The sequence below is a fragment of the Poecilia formosa genome, unplaced genomic scaffold (genome assembly GCF_000485575.1).
Source record: "Poecilia formosa unplaced genomic scaffold, Poecilia_formosa-5.1.2 Scaffold360, whole genome shotgun sequence".
Taxonomy (NCBI): Eukaryota; Metazoa; Chordata; class Actinopteri; order Cyprinodontiformes; family Poeciliidae; genus Poecilia; species Poecilia formosa.
Window position 1 is genome coordinate 474,100 of NW_006800299.1, and position 17,813 is coordinate 491,912.

General features: G+C 43.2%; 2 protein-coding genes and 2 long non-coding RNA genes across 5 annotated transcripts in view; 1 reads left to right on the forward strand and 3 right to left on the reverse strand.

The window, feature by feature from the left end:
* The window catches only part of adat2 (adenosine deaminase tRNA specific 2), a 3,073-nt gene extending 1,851 nt beyond the window's left edge, over positions 1 to 1,222 (reverse strand). Inside the window, exons 1-3 of one of the 2 annotated variants that reach the window (XM_016662127.1) lie at positions 922 to 1,222; positions 471 to 575; positions 221 to 379 (exon numbers count right to left, since the gene is read on the reverse strand). In XM_016662127.1, coding sequence (XP_016517613.1) covers positions 221 to 379; positions 471 to 575; positions 922 to 1,017 — 360 coding nt within the window. In that variant the 5' untranslated portion in view covers positions 1,018 to 1,222. The remainder of the gene's footprint in view (positions 1 to 220; positions 380 to 470; positions 576 to 921) is intronic. The other variant, XM_007574747.2, reaches the window with a different exon arrangement.
* Positions 1,223 to 1,586: 364 nt separating this feature from the next.
* On the forward strand, positions 1,587 to 5,909 carry pex3 (peroxisomal biogenesis factor 3). The gene is made up of 12 exons (XM_007574746.2): positions 1,587 to 1,815; positions 2,512 to 2,643; positions 2,729 to 2,810; positions 3,326 to 3,369; positions 3,695 to 3,816; positions 3,964 to 4,030; positions 4,106 to 4,160; positions 4,234 to 4,366; positions 4,551 to 4,621; positions 4,700 to 4,810; positions 5,073 to 5,169; positions 5,316 to 5,909. Exons 1-12 carry the CDS (start codon positions 1,743 to 1,745, stop codon positions 5,397 to 5,399), a joined length of 1,071 nt encoding a protein of 356 aa, XP_007574808.1. The 5' UTR covers positions 1,587 to 1,742; the 3' UTR covers positions 5,400 to 5,909.
* A 7,453-nt stretch (positions 5,910 to 13,362) lies between these two features.
* LOC103153719 (uncharacterized) lies at positions 13,363 to 14,532 on the reverse strand. Its single transcript, XR_477834.2, has 2 exons — positions 14,283 to 14,532; positions 13,363 to 14,184 (listed from the first exon to the last, which is right to left on the reverse strand). It is a non-coding gene; the product is annotated as an uncharacterized LOC103153719 (long non-coding RNA).
* A 2,365-nt stretch (positions 14,533 to 16,897) lies between these two features.
* Positions 16,898 to 17,813, reverse strand: part of LOC103153725 (uncharacterized) — a 2,757-nt gene continuing 1,841 nt past the window's right edge. The window contains exons 2-3 of the long non-coding RNA XR_477836.2: positions 17,178 to 17,334; positions 16,898 to 17,098 (exon numbers count right to left, since the gene is read on the reverse strand). This is a non-coding gene — a long non-coding RNA (uncharacterized LOC103153725). The remainder of the gene's footprint in view (positions 17,099 to 17,177; positions 17,335 to 17,813) is intronic.

Genomic DNA, 17,813 nt, shown 5'->3' on the forward strand with positions numbered 1-17,813 from the left:
TCCTAACCCTAACCATCACATACCTAACCCTAACCCTAACCAAAACTCAATTCATACCTTAGCCCTAACTCTGACCCCTGACCCGACCAGGCTCAGGTCCCCACGAGGAGCGATTGGTCCCCACAACGTAGCATATGTCAGGAAAATCGTCCCCACAAGGTATTACAAACAAACGCACAAAGTCACACACAGTCACACACACTGAGACACACAGTCACACCAGGATACTCATGAGGCGCAGGGCTGCGGCGCACATCACACACGGCTCCACCGTCACGTACAGCACCGTCCGCTCGCACACGCCCCTCACGTCCAGGTTGCCACGGCGACACCAGTCCAGCAGCTGGTCCAGGGCGACCATCTCAGCATGACGCGTCGCCTGAGAGCATTTCACACACAGGAGTGTTGTCACGACGACCCCAGATCTGCCTCCATCTTCCAGAGGAGAAGAAGAAGAAAAGGTTTCCTACGTTTTTGGTCTCGTTGACCTCGTTCCGGCCTTTCCCCACCACTTCCTGTCCGTGGACCAGCAGGCATCCGACCGGAACCTCGCCGCTCTGCAGCGCCTCTCTGGCCTGCATGCAACGACAAACTCAGTCAAAGTTGGTCACACAGCAGAAAAAAGTCTAAAAGATGGACAAATTTGAATCTAGATGTGTATTTTTCATCCTGTGTTGTTCTAAATGTTTGTTTTTAATATTAATAAAGGTTAAATAAACAAAAATATATAAATATCTCATTCCTCCCCAGAAACCCACCAAAAATAATCTAAATCCCAGGTTTACCAGGACCTTCCTATTCATAAAGTTCTAACGCTGAAATATTTTTATTTTGATAATTTTCATTTTAATTGACTATCCCTTTTTAATGATTAAATATCAGATAAACTTAGTAATTTTCACTGTTAAAGATATTACTCACCATTTCAAAAGCTCTCGACATCCACTTCTTCATTTCTTCATCGCTTACAGAAAACCCGGCCTCTAACTCGGCTTTACGGCTCTCTTCTGTTGCCATGGTTACCAATGCCGTCTGACGTCACTCCACGGTGACAGACTGTCGGTTAATAAACCGCATTTATTTACCGTTTTTATGCTTTTCAAGGCAACTTTCTGCGCTCCACGCTGACAGTCGGGGAGGATAATATCGGACGGACCGTATCCACGACGCTCTCTTACGTTAAACTGACGTCTTCACGTAAAATCTGAACCGGAAATAGGTGAAGTGGTGTGCAAAATAAAAGAACTGACAGACGTAGGTGCTGGTGTATGGTTGCAGTTTGTGAATTTAGTAAATTATTATTAGGAATAATTTGGGTTATTTAATTAAATTAAAAAATCGGAACAAAGTGAAATTGTTTATTTGAACTTCTCCTGGTTTATAAGCCATTAAAGCTGTAACACATTAAGAGTTGTTAAATCTCTTTGTGCACAGAGACTGTTACTAAAGTCAAGAGACACAATTGTTGTTTTAGCTAACTTTTTTTTTTTACTTCGTTCTCAGATTTTAGTTCCGAAATCAAATCTAGGTTTGTTTAATTTGAATTAAGTTTAAAATTTTTCACGACATTGGATTTTACATTGAAATTCCAAACCGGATGTTTTGCCTGGGTTTTGGTTAGCGTAGCTCTGAAGTTTTAGCATGCAGACTCCGAGCTGCAGTCCGGCTAACGTGTGTGAAATAAGGAGCAGAGGCTGAAACCACAAAGAGGTTTTAGTTTCTAAACTTTTCGCTGTTTGAAGATGTTTTCATCTGTCTGGAATTTTATCAAACGACACAAGAAGAAATTTATTTTCACCGGAGCTGTGGTCGGAGGTGGGTGCTGACTGATCCAGGCTAGCAGCAGCTACTAACCAGACTCCGATCATTTGAGCTTTTAAAAAGATTTAGTTTGATATTATACGAGAGTAAAGGCACGGACTTAAATGTTTTTATAAATATCATAACTTCATGTTGAATTCGGCTTAAGAAGTTCTTTCAGATCTCTTTGTTCCTTCCATGTTTACTGAAAATATATTTAAGTAAATTAAAAACTGACATTTTTAGAGAGTAATCCTATGTGATGAGTTAGTAGTACTTCATTTAATTCAGTTTAGAAACACATTATCTCTAAAGAGAAACTAAATTTAAACGTCCAGATAAAAATATAACAAGTTGTGGATGCTGATGCTGTAGGTAGGAAGGATCTCCTGTAGCAGTCAGTGTTGCAACAAATCTGAAGAGGCCTCTGACCGTTGCTGTATGGCTGTCAATAGAGATGATATTCCACAGTAACATTTCCTGGATGACACATCAGCTCTGCTAATCCACCTCCTTTGCTTTTGCTATTCCTATTTATATCTCTGTCTGATTGAATGATTGCTCCTCAGAATATAGAATACTACAACACGTCTAACACAACTTTATAATTCTGTCTCACTAAACAAAACCACTTCAATTAGTCCAGAATATCAACCAGTGGACGAGTCATAGTTTTGTTTTGGCTCTTTGTGTTCTACAATCACCTACCAGGAGTTTACCTGCTCAGTAAATATGCCCAGAAGAAGATCAAGGAGGTCCAGGAGAAGGAGGCGAGCGAGTACATAGCCCAGGCCAGAAGGCAGTTCCACTTCGAGAGCAACCAGAGAACCTGCAACATGACGGGTCAGAAGTCCAGATCATTTTAAACGAGGAAAAGTTTCAGGTTTTATGAAGGTGGAGAGGAATTCACAGATTTTGTGTTTTCCAGTTCTGTCGATGCTTCCTCCGCTCAGAGAGGCCATCGTCACTCAGCTCAACTCCGAGAGTCTGACGGCGATGCTGAAAACAAAGTGAGTCACAGCAGATCACCAGTGGCTAGCACTGCTAACTAAACAGCTAGCTGCACTAACACTGCAGTGCTAATCTTAAACATTAGTTCTGCTAATGCTTTTTATGTTTATAGCTTGCTCCTGAATGTTTCTTGTTTGAAATAAAGTTATAGGAGGGAAAAAATATAAACAGAACTGCTGTCTTCCCCTCCTTCAAAATAAGAGCATGAATATAAATGTTCAACTACTTGCAGAATTGTTACCAGTTGATAACCAAAAACTCAACAGCAATATTCAACTGAAAGTTTACAAAAAGGTTTTTCAAAATATCCAAAAAAAGGTTCATTTAGGGACATTTAAGTACGCTAAACATAGCTTCTCCTTTTCTAGCAAAATATCTATAGCGTTGAGCTAAAATTAGCTGTTAGCACGCTAGTGGAAGTTTGGCCCCCACTGCTGTTCGCTCATCCGCACTTCTGAGTTTTCTGCTTAGCAGCCAGAAATGATTCATTTTCCTTCTTTGTTTCTTCTGACAGACCAGCCAACAAGCTGGAGATCTGGGAAAACCTAAAGATCATCAGTAAGAGTTTGAAACGTTTCTCCTGGCGTAAAGCCGAGGAGTTCGATCCCGACGTGGTGTGTGTTCCTGACGGGGTGTGTGTGTGTTCCTGACGTGGTGTGTGTGTGTTCCTGACGTGGTGTGTGTTCCTGACGGGGTGTGTGTGTGTTCCTGACGTGGTGTGTGTGTGTTCCCGACGTGGTGTGTGTTCCCGACGTGGTGTGTGTTCCCGACGTGGTGTGTGTTCCCGACGTGGTGTGTGTTCCCGACGTGGTGTGTGTGTGTTCCCGACGTGGTGTGTGTTCCCGACGTGGTGTGTGTTCCCGACGTGGTGTGTGTTCCTCAGGCTTCACCCGGACCGTCGTGGCCGTCTACAGCACCTGCATGCTGGTGGTTCTCCTCAGGGTGCAGCTCAACATCATCGGGGGATACCTGTACCTGGACAACTCTGTGGGGAAGAGCGCTGCGGTGAGGAGGGCCTGCTAGCAGACAGCTAGCAGACAGCTAGCAGACAGCTAGCAGCGAGCGCTATTAGCTTAGCGCTTTGATTTGTCCCACAGGAATTTTTCACTTCAGGGAGTTTAAAGGAGAAACTTCATGTTTGTTGTCCCTCAGAGTCCTCTGACGCCTCCAGATGTCCAGCAGCAGTACCTGTCCAGCATCCAGCATCTCCTAGGAGACGGTAGGGAGCGTCCCCCTCCCCCTGACCAGTCTCTGTCCTTTGTCTGTCCTCTGACCCGTCCATGCGTCTCTCCAGGGCTGACGGAGCTGATCTCCAGGGTTAAGACGGCAGTGCAGAACTCCCTAGGCGGGTAAACGTCTCTGCGTCTGTCCCTCACTGTCTCCAAGACATCTGTCCCCTCATGTCCTCCTGTCTGTGTCCAGGGTGTCTCTGAAGCAGAGTCTGTCCCTGCTGGAGCTGGAGCAGCAGCTGATCTGGATCCGAGCCGAGGTGGACTCTGGACGCCCGCTGTCCTCCTACATGCTGGCGGACGATGAGGAAGTCCTCGCCGACCAGGTGGCCACTTTTATTTTGAAAAAGCGACTAGCAACAAATCGAGTGACATTTCTTCAGAGCCTCTCTTTCCTGAGCTTTTATAGATATGATAAACATGAAGATGAAGGATTAAAGTCGTCCGCTCTGCTGAGGACGGCGTCCAATCAGGAGCCTCGTCCTCACTCTCTGGTTTTGTCCCCTGCAGGCGTGCGGCTTAACGGAGAAGGACCTGGTGACCATCAGACTGCTGAACGAGACCAGAGACATGCTGGACAGGTGGACGAGTCCGGCGCAGCTAATGCTGGCGCTAAAGCTAATGCTAATGCTAACCGCCTGCTGTGTTTCTGTCTTCAGTCCAGATCTGAGCAAAGTTCTCGGCGCCTGTCTGAACCGCGGCTTCTCTCGTCTCCTTGACAACCTGGCCGAGTTCTTCCGGCTTCCTGTCAGTGACTCCGCCCCCGACAGGTCAGAACCGGACAGACCGCAGATATCTGGACAATGCCAAAACCACAGCAACAACTCTAAAGAAGCAACTGTTGCTGCTCTGGGAACAGTTATAAATATGGTTTAAAGTCAGATTCTGTAGAGACCTTATGAGCCGTCAGTATCTTCCAGAGGTTTGAATCGGTGTTTGGCTTCAGGGATTAAAGCTGCATCTTCTTTCCAGCTGATCTGAAGGGAAACGTTTGGTTCTCTGGCTGATTAGTTTGACGTTTTTCTCTGTCAGCCTGTCGGCCGTCAGCCTGCCGCTGGCCAAGATCATCCCCATCATCAACGGTCAGATCAACTCCGTCTGCAGTGACACTCCCAGCCACTTCGTTCAGGTGGGTCCGACCTGGTGGTTCTGTGGAAACCGTCCCTGCTGTGGGTCGAGCGGCTGGATCCGGGTGGTTTGGTTCCACCGGCAGGCCGGGGTCCAGACCGGGGTCCAGACCGGTTCTGTTCTGGTAATCGGACGTTTTCTCTGCAGGACCTGCTGCTGAACAACCAGGTGAAGGAGTTTGCCGCCATCGTGTACGAGACGTTCAGCACGCCGCAGGAGCTGCAGAAGTGATCTGTGAGGAAGAGGAAGAAACGGGTCGGTGATGAAGACGCCGGTCCCTCCTCCGCCTGATGCCTCTGCAGCGTCCAGCCGGACATTCCTGTCCTCTCTGCTGGAGGACACTGAGGCTGCTGGGAGCAGTGCATCCTGGGAAGCAGCGTGCACAGCTGATGAAGCTCCACACTGGACTCTTCTGGGTTGTTTTCTGGGGTTTTGTGCATTCGTTATGGATCCAGGTGTTGCTGCTGAAAGTTTTAGACCTTCTGAAGATTAAGACAGATTTAATAAGACATCTAAATTTAACATGGAAACTACATTGGACTTCTTCTGTTTCTCTTGGATGTGTAAATTCTGCAGCCTGCAGTTCACATCCTGACCAGAAGGGAGCAGTGTCACCCTTAATGTTGATAAGAAACCTGAGGAAGCAGAAAGCCGTTTTATTTTATTATGAGACAATGAGCTTATTGTCACTATTTGTGTTTGAGATTAATTGTCAAAATAAAAAAATAATCACCAGAATAATTAAGTTACAAAATAATCCTTAGATGCAGTCCTAGATCAAAGTCAACCTTCTGGACTGACCTAGTCAAAGTCTAGACTTAAATCCATGTCAGATGCAGGAGCATGTCTTTAAACAGGCCGTTCCTGGTGTGTTTGAATTAAACCAAATCTAGAAGCAGAAAGGGTCAAAGTTCATCCACATGGGGAGACGCTGCGATCTGAAACAAAAATCAAAAGCAGACCAAGTCTGAGGGGTGTGAAAACTTTTCACAGCTCTGGAGTTAACCTGAGCTCTAGTTTCAGTCAGAGTGAGACATCATTAGATCTTTGTTTCTCCAGAGTCAGAATAAATCCAGAATGTTGCTGCGTCAGCAGGGGGCGCTGTGCTGCAGCTCCTGACCTGCTGGGTGAAGATGAGGAAGAGGAGCTGATGAAGGGTGAATCCAACTGAAGGAAAACAAGACGGAGGCGTCGCCTCGTCTGTTTCTAGGATTTTCTGGAGAAACTGGAAGGAAGCTCTCCGCCCACCCTCTCTTTTAGGAAATCTTTATTTTTCCACTGAAGCTGAAATTTTTCCTGCAGATTCCTGGAATCCTGATGTTCCTGCTGAAACATCAGCCGGCTCTGCAGAGGTTTACGGCAGTGACCAGATTCCATCGGTGCAGGCGTCCCTCCAGGCCTTGTTCCTGTTCTCTGATGTTCTGTGGAAGTTATTAAGTTTGGGGCAGAAAAAGGTGCGGCTGGGCCTGAACCCTCGGCCGGGACGCGACGGAACAAGTTCAACATCAACTGGAAACAAACACGGAAACGTGTTCAGAGAAACTCCCAGTTCATTTAATCCAGTTAGAAAAACCCAACAGGAAGTCATGAAGGTTTTTTTTATGGCTTCCTGCTTCGTGTTGGCATCCTCACTCAAACCCAAGACTCAAACTTTCTGGCTTTGGTTTCATTTTTAAGCATTTTCTGCACTTCTCCAGGTTTCCTCCAGTCCAGTCAATGTCTTCGTAAACATTGGTTGGTCACTGAGGCGTAAATAGAAGCATGAAAGTTGAGTGGAAGGAAAAAGTGCACCAGTAATGGCCTTGAGAGAGTCTGAGAGAATTTAACATGAATCTGGAGCTAGAACAGGGCCGGTCTCCTGGAGCCTTTAGGTGTTTCTCTACTTCAACACACCTGAGTCAGATACTGAGTCGTTAGCAGGACTCTGGAGAACCTGACTGCACTGAGGAGGAGATTCAGCTGCTGGATCCAGGTGTGTTGGACCAGGGAGACATTAAGAGCTGCAGGACTCGGACCTCCAGGACCAGGACTGCCCACCTCTGAGCTGGAACATCTGGATTCTGCTTGGACTGAACCAGAACCAGAACCGGACTGTTGCTCAGTGGTCTGAAGCTCCCGTCTCCAGTGGAAGTGAAGCTGGCGTTTCATTCAGTCTGACGGTCCGGGCCGCCATGTCGTCCTCTGGTTCTGGTCCGAGGGGTTCTGAAGTCCATCAGAACATTGTCACCGTCTTCCTTCTGCTGACATTTCCAGTGGTGAGTGTGGCTAACCAGGAAGTTAGCTACGCTAACCCTAAAGAGCTAATCAAAAGCATTAGTTCTGCTAAAGTGCTTCACCAACGTGGCATTTAGCAAAAGCTAATTATAAAGAGCTAAAGCAAGACAGCCAGTGCTAAGGCGCTACACAAACATGATATCTAGCATAAACTAATGCTAAACCTGTATTTCAATACAATATTTAGCAGTAGCTAATGCTAAAGTGCTACACCAACGTGGTATTTAGCCGAAGCTAATGCGAAAGCGCTAATTTCAACCATGTGTGAAAAACAACAGGTGCTACAATAAAGCATAGCGCCCCCAGCAGGCTCAAAGATGCCGTTACACAGCTAGCTGTACGTTTTGTGCTGCAGGAAGTGATTCTTTGGACCCGGTCACCTGGTTTCAGGTCCATGTTTCACTTCATTCCTCTGAAAGTTTACAAAGTAAATTATCGCTTCAGGATTTATCTGGGACAATTCATTCATTGTGCTGCAGAGGTTAGCAAACCTGGTACCGACCCACCTGGTACCGACCCACCTGGTACCGACCCACCTGGTACCGACCCACTCATCCAAAGAAACCATTAGCTGGTCCAACAGCTGTGGTGGTACTGGCTGGTCAGTAAACGGGCCAGACCAGAACCAGCTAAGAGGAAGATGAGAGACACCAGAACCAGTGATGAAGATGACCTGGGCAAACAGTCGTTATTTGGGGGAACATGTTGGACAGAACCCTGTGGGACTCCGTTACTGACCCTGGGGGTCAGGTCCAGACCGGTTCTGTTCTTGGTTTTCATCATTAGCAGCTTCCTCATCCCTGCAGACTAACATAAAAAGTGAGATCTGCGCTGACTGAGGCCGCTGATGAAAGTGAGGATGAGGAGCAGAGAGGTGGCGTGATGAAGGAGCGGCTCCGTCATCACTTTCATTCTGACTGCAGCACAAAGCTACAGATGTTTCTGCAACTTGAGCCGTCGCTTCGCTCCTGGCTGCCGATGCCTCACCATGACCTCATGTTGTCAACCTGCTGGTGGCCTGTAGGGCCTCGGAGGACGTCCTCTGCTAAACGAAAGGCTGGCAGGAATCAGCGACTCAGGCAACAATAAATGGTGTTGAACATTTTGGATGTTTTTGTCTTTTAATCCTGGAGCTGAACCAGAATCTCCACCATGACACAGTAGTTTCTGTCCACAGGGTCTGGATGATCCTGAGTGTTGCTCACGCCGCTGACCGACCGCATGAGAAATGAGAGCAAAGAGCCGCGGTCAGAACCTGATGACACGACGGATTATCCACACATTACGTACAGAAACAGGATTACAGCTTCACAACCTTCTCTCTGTTTCTGTGTGACAGGAAATCAGACTAAACGTCTCATGTTTCTGGTCAGTTAGCTTTTAGAGAAGTTATTATTGCTTCAAATTCCTCCAGGTTTACGCCAACTCAGCTGGAACATCTGGGGAAGGGTTTTAAGGAGACACCTCTAACTTCCTGTGTGACGCCACCAAAAATCAAAGAATAAAAAATAAATATTCAGCAGGTAAACTTTAAAAAGCTAAAGGTCATGTTGAGTTAAAAATGTTTAACTACAAACAACATAGTATTTATTTCTGTTAGTCAGCAAGCAAATATTTGCTGTAAATATTTAGCTTACAAGCTAAGAATTTCCACTAAATATCAGATCAGAGAATTTTCTGATCACAAGCAGAGCAACACGCCCAGACTGTGAGGCAGCAGAACCAGGCGGTCCAATGGGTCCAGTCAGAACCGGTCCAATGGGTCCAGTCATCTGCTTCAGACAACAGTCCCAGAGCGTATTGTTCTGATCCGGGTCGTTGGGTTGTTGGGTCGGCGGGTCACTGGGTCGGCGGCGCTGCTGTAACATCTTCAGATCCAGCAGAATGGCAGTGAGAAACTGCTGAGTCATTCCTGCCATCCCTAAACGCTGAGTCAGCGCCAGATGAGACGGCTTTCATCTGATGGTGGAAAACAGCTGAACCGCCGCTTGACTTGGAGTCACTGTTGTTTTCTCCTCTCAGATCCAACTCAGTCTGAGGCCCTGACGACCTCTGACCTCTGAATGACGCAGTGAGGGAACTAGAACCGCTGCTGTTTAGATCTGTTCCATGTTTTGGAGGAAAACAAATCAAATCAGGATCATTAGATGGAGAAAAAATGGCGGCCAATGATTTCATCCACTTATTATGTGGATGATGAAGAAGAGGAAGATTATTTTCATGAAATGGCCTTCCTCACTTCCTCTCCTTCCTTATTTGTTTGTTCCAGTCCTGTTCAATCCAACTCCGGTCCGTTTGTCTATAAACTCCGGTCCGGTTGATAAGGTATGAATGCTAACTGACCTCTGACCTTTGGTCCTCCAAACCTCCGTCTGGGTTCGGTTTGGATGTGAACGCAAAACGGACCACAGACCGCTCCAAAAGCAGGAAGTGGACTACAGTGCAGGGCATTCTGGGTAAATACAACCAAAGCTAACGTGCTAGCCTAGCGCTAGCAGCAGAAATGGCTCCTGGTCTTTAGCCAAAGACTAAAGAGAAATCCTCCAACCGCTAAAACCTGACGCCTCCATCTTGTTTCCATCTGGTGAAGAAGGAAGTTGCTCTCAGTGTCTTCAGAGGTTTTTGTCTCGTTTCCTTCAGTGGTTGTTGGTGCAGCGCCCCCACAGGCCAGGAGGGGAACAGGCTGCTCACAGGGTTTGGTTGGTTTGACGATCCGGAAATGGAGCAAATGTTGAAGTTTTGGTCTCTAATCGAACAGAGTCTACCAGATCAGGAGGGTAAAACATGACAGGCGACTTTGGGAACGCTGAATCTCAAATAAAAACTTTGATTCCTTTGCAAATCATTTTGTTCTTTCAAAGAGACAAAATGATTTCTGCAGGTCTGTCTTTGATCAAACTGACTTCAGATCATTCCCATCAAGTTTTGACACTTTTGGTTTTTGCAGTTTCATCTCTCACAACATTTTGGATTTCCTGAAGACATCCCTTCTGTGGATCCAGGTTGAGTTATTTGAGCTTTTAATCCAGGATCACATTTTCAGTGCAAAAGCAGCTAAAAGGTTGCTCCAACACGGAGCATATTGCACAAGTTGACGTCTGTAAAGAAATGCGTAGAGGAAACCAGTGATTGTTTTCATGGCTTCCCTGGAATCTGAGGGAGGCAGTTCACCAGAGTTCAGTTTCACTTTGAAGGAGAGGAGCAGCTCCCACCAGCAGACGTCTTTATCTGATCCAACACATCTCAGGGCAGCCTCCCCACACGGCATGTTTTCAGCAGCGTGGCGATTCCAGAGCAAAATCTGCTCCCAAACGGGAACGCTTTACCGGAACAGCCAGGGTTCCAGTCAGCCGCTGGGAGTGGAGCAACTTCCAGAGGAGAGCAGAGCAGGCAGAGTTCTCACGTGTGAAATCGGACAGGTTTTCCTGGCGTAGCGCCGCAGCACACCTCCACACCGCAGGAACAAAAGAACCAAACATGACGAAACAAGAAGAACGCTGGGAGGAAGTTCAGCTCTGTTCAGGTTTCTACCCAACAGAGAGCGGCTCGGGATGTTCCCGACAACACAGGTAGCCTCACTGAAGGTCAAAGGTCAGGAGAGAAAAATGGCTGCTGACTCACAAGAAACTAAACATCNCCTGATGAGCTACAATATGGCCTCCTTCAGAATAACATCATATAAATTGAGGTAGTTTGGCTTTTTGTCAACTCCGTCAGAGTTTTTCTGACTCTTTCAGTGAAATTGTTGTCAAATCTCACTTAAATGTGCAATTAATTCATTTTAATGTATTTTACATAAATTGTAAAATTTATGTAAAATACATAAATTTTACATAAATTTATGTAAATTTATGTAAATTTACATAAATTTACATTTATGTAAATTTATGTAAATGGTACACCAAGTTTTTCATTTTATTCACTAGTTTGTCACCACCTTCAGTTCTGTGTCAACTCCGTCAGATGGACTTTTTGTTGTTTTTGGTTTTAAATATTTCTTTTGTTTCTTGAGAAGCATTTGTCTGTAAAATGAGTAAAAAAATATCACTAATGGGGTCATTAAAAATGATTTTTTATTTATTTTTGTCAGATGGTGATGACAACTTTCTAGGTCAGGTCGATTAAAAATATAATTTTTTTTTTAAAAATGTTGCAACAGGGAGCCTGTACCTTAGCATCTTTACATTTCCTAAACATTATTTGTCATATTTGCACACATAAGGTTGAGAAATAACAAAAAAAATTATGGGAAAATTAAAACCCATTTTGTCCCTATTCTCAAGAATCACTGTATATATAATTCACTATTAATCATTATTTGTTTGTGCCATTATTAAACTTTATTTATTAGTGTTTGTATAGTTATATAAAATATGTATTGATATTACTAAATAATTTATTAAATAAATTATGAACGGCTGTGTGCTTTGTAATATGCTAATCATACGTAAATATCAGAATATTCCATTCCTATTCTATTGTTATAGCCACTAAGCATATTTAAATATGATGAACTATGTATTAAAAACATACTTAAAAATACAATTGTTTATAAATGTTGCTTTGATAGATGTTTGAATATGGTTTACAGTAACAAAAAAGCTGTTATGATCATTAAATCCGCTGATACGTCATTGTGCTGCTAAACACATAACGCTGAGTGGAGTGGCGGACCGCTCCAAGATGGCCGCCCTAAATCTCGTCAGCGACAATAGGCGAGAGCGGTCCATGAGGGTCTATCCTTATATTATGTCTATGGTTAAGACTGTTCACCAGTTAGCAGCTGCTGCTGAAGCGGAAGGTTGGGAGTGATTAGTTTTTCACCCAGAGCCGGTCGGTTTGGAGGGGCTTTTCAACCTGAATGTTTAGAGACAAGCTAAACACTCAGCTAGCAGTTAGCACACAGTTTGAAGGTAAATATTCTGCCAGGTTTTAATCTCCATGACGATTAAGTGAGCAAGCTAACTGTTTAGATTCAAAATGAATTTTTCCGAGCTGGCGAAAAATATTTAGCTGATATGCTAATTCAAGTGCCGATAAAGAGGAAGTAAACTACCAAAATACAAGCTGGGTAAACTGAACAGTTCAACTATGATGCGTCTCTGTTGCCGTAGATCCGTTGCTAACCGTCTGGGTTGCCTTTAGAATGTCTTATTTGTTTTAAGCTTAAATGTCGTTCGATGAAAAAGGAACAGAACCGACAATAACGAAGACCAAGCTTTTATTTCGATAGTCCACATCTGGTTATCTGCAAGTGATTTCATATTAGCTAAATATTTAGCTTGCTAATTAAATATTTAGCTTTAAGATGTGACATGTTAGTGAACAACATGGCGGGCCGTCGGTGGGACCTGATTGACTCACCGCTGCCGGCAGTGACATCAGCTCTGATTTCCCTCCACGCTCCGCTCCTCCATTTTCTCTCCTCTCTCTGCCGCCTCATCGCTTCCGGACCCGCCGGTTCTGATCCGTCAGTGTTTGTGTCTGAATTATTGATCTCGTAGTGTGCTGGACTCTGATTGGCTGCGGACCGTCTGGCCTCATTAGCTGATAGTCCAGGCCGCAGCTGATTGGACGGAAAGGGAGAAGGCTCATTCGGGATTCATGGTGATGAAGGCTGAGGTCATCACCATGACCTCACTGCTGATCAGAGGTGATGATGTCATCTCCCCCGAGCTCTCCCATTGGCCCAGATGGATGCAGCTGTTCAGACAGATGAGTCTGACCCTCCATCATGGCTAAACATGAAATCAGTTTAATTTTGACGAAGGGCTGAAGGTCGCCCCCTGCTGCTGTGACGTGGTAACACAGGATTACCTAAATTAATCAAAATTTCACTAACATTTGTTTTTTAATTTTCCATGTCAATTTAACCAAATATATAAATTAGAACAGATTTATATTTTTGTTTTGTCCAGTCTTGTCCTTTTACTGAATTTTGTTCTACTGACTTCAATTTTACTCACATTATTTAATATGTTAAACTGTTTGAGTTCCATTGTTATTTATTAATTTATTGTGATGAAATTTCATGAGTCCTGAACTATCAGTTTGAACATGAAAGAATCCAACATCATGTTTTCACAACTTTTATCACAAAAACAAGAATAAATCAGAATCAATAGTGTTGCCAATTTCTCGATAACACACAAAACAAATATTTTTTCCTAGAACAGAGTGGTTAAGGAGTTAATTTAAAAATAAAAGTTATGAATACAGAATATATCTATGGACAACTTTAAAACAACCAAGAAACCGGTGAAGCATAATATGAAAACAGAGGATTACATTAATATGTAATAAATAAACCAACATAATCCAGTTAGATGGAAAAACATGAATAAAACACATAAAATCAGGTTTTACCATCCAAAAATAACTCGTTTTATGAACATTATCTGACTGAATGTTGTACATTGTTTTATCTGGAAATATGAAAATAACATAAATAAGAGTAAAAGTTAAATGAATTTAAACCAATTAAATATAAATATGTATGTAAAAGTACGAACTGCAGCTGCTGTAAAACTTTCCAATAGTGATGATGAGTTTCATGAAGCTGAGCTGATCTTGCATCATATCTGTGCAAAAGTCCCGAGTCATCCCGGGTTTAGTTTCCTGACATTTTCATCCATCATCTCTGGAGCTTTCTCTGTTTCAGTCAAACCAGAACATTTCCCCCACTATTGTTGCTTCTTGCACAAATCTGAGCCTGGTTGAAGACTTATGCACAGTGTTGTGTCTGAAACGAACAACGGAACTACAGATTAACCCTAAAAACCCCAGATTACATCATGACAGCTGAAGTTTCCCGGTGACAGAGCAAAACCTGCCGCTCACGTTTCCATCAGGGACGGACCGACGTGACGAAACGAGCCGCCAGCCGTCAGGCGGCCGGCCACGTGACCCGCAGCCGAACCGGAAGGAGGAAACCTGGAGAAAAACACGGCTGGGAAAACCGAGAGCTCAGGCGGAGCTGAGTCACGGCAAGCAGAGAGTAAACAGACAACATGGCCGCCGCTGGCGCAGGAGACACAGCTGGACTGAGGTTGACCTTTAACCCCAGAGGGACGCTTAAAGTAACACACAGTGGAGTTATTTAGCCTGTCGTAAGAAGAAAAAAATATGTTAATTTTTCACCGTGTTATAAATATCAAAGTTTCATACTGGATATTTAGTTATCAAACGATATATTTATATTTCTATATGTGTGTAAAATTTCACCTAGTTAGCAAACTAAATATTTATGTTGAAGCTAAACATTTAGCTTGGAATCTAAATATTTTCTGAGAAAGTTAACTACTTAGCTTCAAACAAAACATTTACTTAGCCATCTTTATAATAATTTTGAAGCTATATATTAGCTTACTATCCAAATATTTAGTTCAGAAACTAAGTAATTAGCTCCAACCTAAGTATTTACTTAACAAGCTAAACATTTAGTTCCATAAATATTCAGTGAGCAAGCTAATTGCTTAGCTCCAAACAGATGATTAGTTGGCAATTTAGTTTCAACTAAATATTTAGCTACGTCAGAGCTACATATTTAGTTTCTAAACAAACTTTAGTTTCTAAACTAAATATTTAGCATCAACCCAAAATCTGCATTTGGGTTGAGCAATAAATTATTTAGCTAGTTTTTTACTAAGTACATAATTAGCTATGTCAGAGCTAAATATTCTGAAATTCACTTACCATAAATGGACTATCAAAATAAAAGCTGGATTGAGGCTGAACTGATAAAGGCTCATCCTTTGTTGTTGAAGAAAAGAGGAAAAGAAACGATGATAAAGAAAACCCAGCTTTTATTTTGGTTGTCAGCCAGTGCATTTGCATATTATCTAAATATTTAGCGTGTTAACTGAATATATAATTTGAAACTGACATTTATAAATGAAAAACATGGTGGAAAACCCCCATGGCTCCGAAATAATCCAGGTTATTGCTGTTAATTTGTGACTGTGTAACTTTACAGACGCTGCCAGCAGCTGCCGCCCGGCTCCTGCATTCCCAGCATGGCAGTGATGTAGTAACATGCCTCCCACCTCATTCATACCAAACCAGCACCATGATGAGGATAAATAAAGATGGATGCTGGTTCTGGTCTAAAATAGAGCGTGGGTGAGCGGCCCGGTTTACACATGAGCCGAAGATAGCAGCGCTGACGATGACGCGACGCTCCGAAAGACGAGACCTCAGCGAGGAGGGGGATCCCAGCCTGAGCTTCTCATTCAAACACCAACTGTTTCCTACTTATTTACTGTAACTTTGCTGTTTTTAATGTTGTCGTCCCACCAGAATATCGTTTAAAATATATTACTTCCATCAATAAAAGCACATTTGTAAAGTTTTCCAGCCTAGAGACTCGCTTGGAATCTGGAAAGTCCCTCTGAAAAACTGAGCCAAACTTTGAGCTTTATTTTGAAAGGCCAACAAAGTCACTGTATAAACAGACTAGAGGTCGCTGCAGTTTCTGCTGCGTCTGCTCCTTCATCACCCCTGTTAAAAGGAAACTGTTCCTTTCCGCAGTCACCACTTTCTTTCTTAGGATGAGGGATTGATGCTGCGTTCAACAAAACAATCTAGTTAGCATTAAAGTAGTTAGCGGCTACCTTCCATGTAGCATTTCAGCGCTAACCATGAGACTTTCCAGAAGTCCAAATGTTTTTCTCTTTGTTGGTCTCTCTGTGAACTTAATGCAAAGTTTCCCTTCAAAATCCCACAAACTGAGCCAGATAGCTAGCCCAGGTTGCTAGCTAGGAGATTCAAAAAATTAATGGGGAAAACTAACAGGAACTACATTGTCCTTTTATAGAACTCTTTAAAACAAACTGAAATTATAGATATGATATCCTTCGTTTTCGTGTTTATTATTCTACTCATTAGACTTCTGAACTGATATGAAATGATTTATTTTTTACCACACAACCAGTTTACGTCAGCAGTCAGCAAATTACGGCACTTCATACGCCTCCTGGTGGCCGGACAACAAAATGGCGGCAGAGGAAGTTGGGGAAAAAATGCCATCATTCTCCAATAAAACATAAACACAATATAACCATTTAATCTTTTTACATTCTGCACCTAAAAATGAACCAAAGTATGAAAAAACTAAAACTATTACTACAAATAAACACTTAATAATATTTACTACCTAATTAAAACACGTTAAAACTACTTAAAACTAACTGAATAACACAAACAAAGTAAAACTAAACTATAAAGAAAACCCAAAAACTATCATAGCCCTGATATCAGGAAATAAATAAAACTCTGTTTAGTTGTGGAAACAAACAAGTGGTGTAAATCCAGCTTGAATTAAGAACTAATTCATTAAAATGTATTTATATTAGTTAGATTTGGATATTTTAGTTCAGTTGCTGAATATTATTCTTTTCAAAGTGGAACTGGACCAGAAAAGTTTCACTGGTAAAATCCTGGACATCAGTCAGATGTTCAGTCTGCAGATTTTTAATGAACTGATGTGAATAAAGTTTCTAATTTTAGTCTCAGCTGCGCCTCATTTAGCAGCAGAGAACAAAACTGGATGAAAACAGCAGCAGAAATCCTGCAGATGACATGGGTGCCTCCTGTCTGGGCGCCAGGGTGGGAAGACGACGGCAAGGGCACGACCGTGTCGTCGCCGTAGCGACAGCCTGGTAAACATAAACACGGGAGGAGTTGGCCGGCGGAGCGAGGAAAGGAGGTCAGAACCCGACCGGAGGGTTTTCTTACACAGTTAATAATGAACGGGTGAGTCAGCCTGGAGCTGCAGGCAGAAATCTGGGAGAAAACAAACCAGCGGTTTCTCCACGTCAGGAAACTGGACCAAACATCCGGAACTGGTTCTGATCACAGCAGCAGAACCGGGATCAGAACCTGCAGGGAAAATCTGGATGCATGGAGTCCGGATTACAGACAGGCAGGAAAACAATTATCATTCTTATAATTGTTATTGTAGTAATGATAATAATATCAATGATAATGAAGACCTGAATGAAACAACAGCAGCAGGTCCTTCCTGTATTCCTAAATGTCCCTCAAGTGACAGAAGGCCGACTTTGTTATGTCTTTATGTGACTCTGAAGGTTCAAACTCAGAATCAGTCTGACCTCTGGTTTCTAGCCGACTCTAGATCTATAACCCTAGATCTATAACTCTAGATCTATAACTTTAGATCTATAACTCTAGATCTATAACCCTAGATCTATAACTATAGATCTATAACCCTAGATCTATAACTCTAGATCTATAACTTTAGATCTATAACTCTAGATCTATAACCCTAGATCTATAACTCTAGATCTATAACCCTAGATCTATAACTCTAGATCTATAACTTTAGATCTATAACTCTAGATCTATAACCCT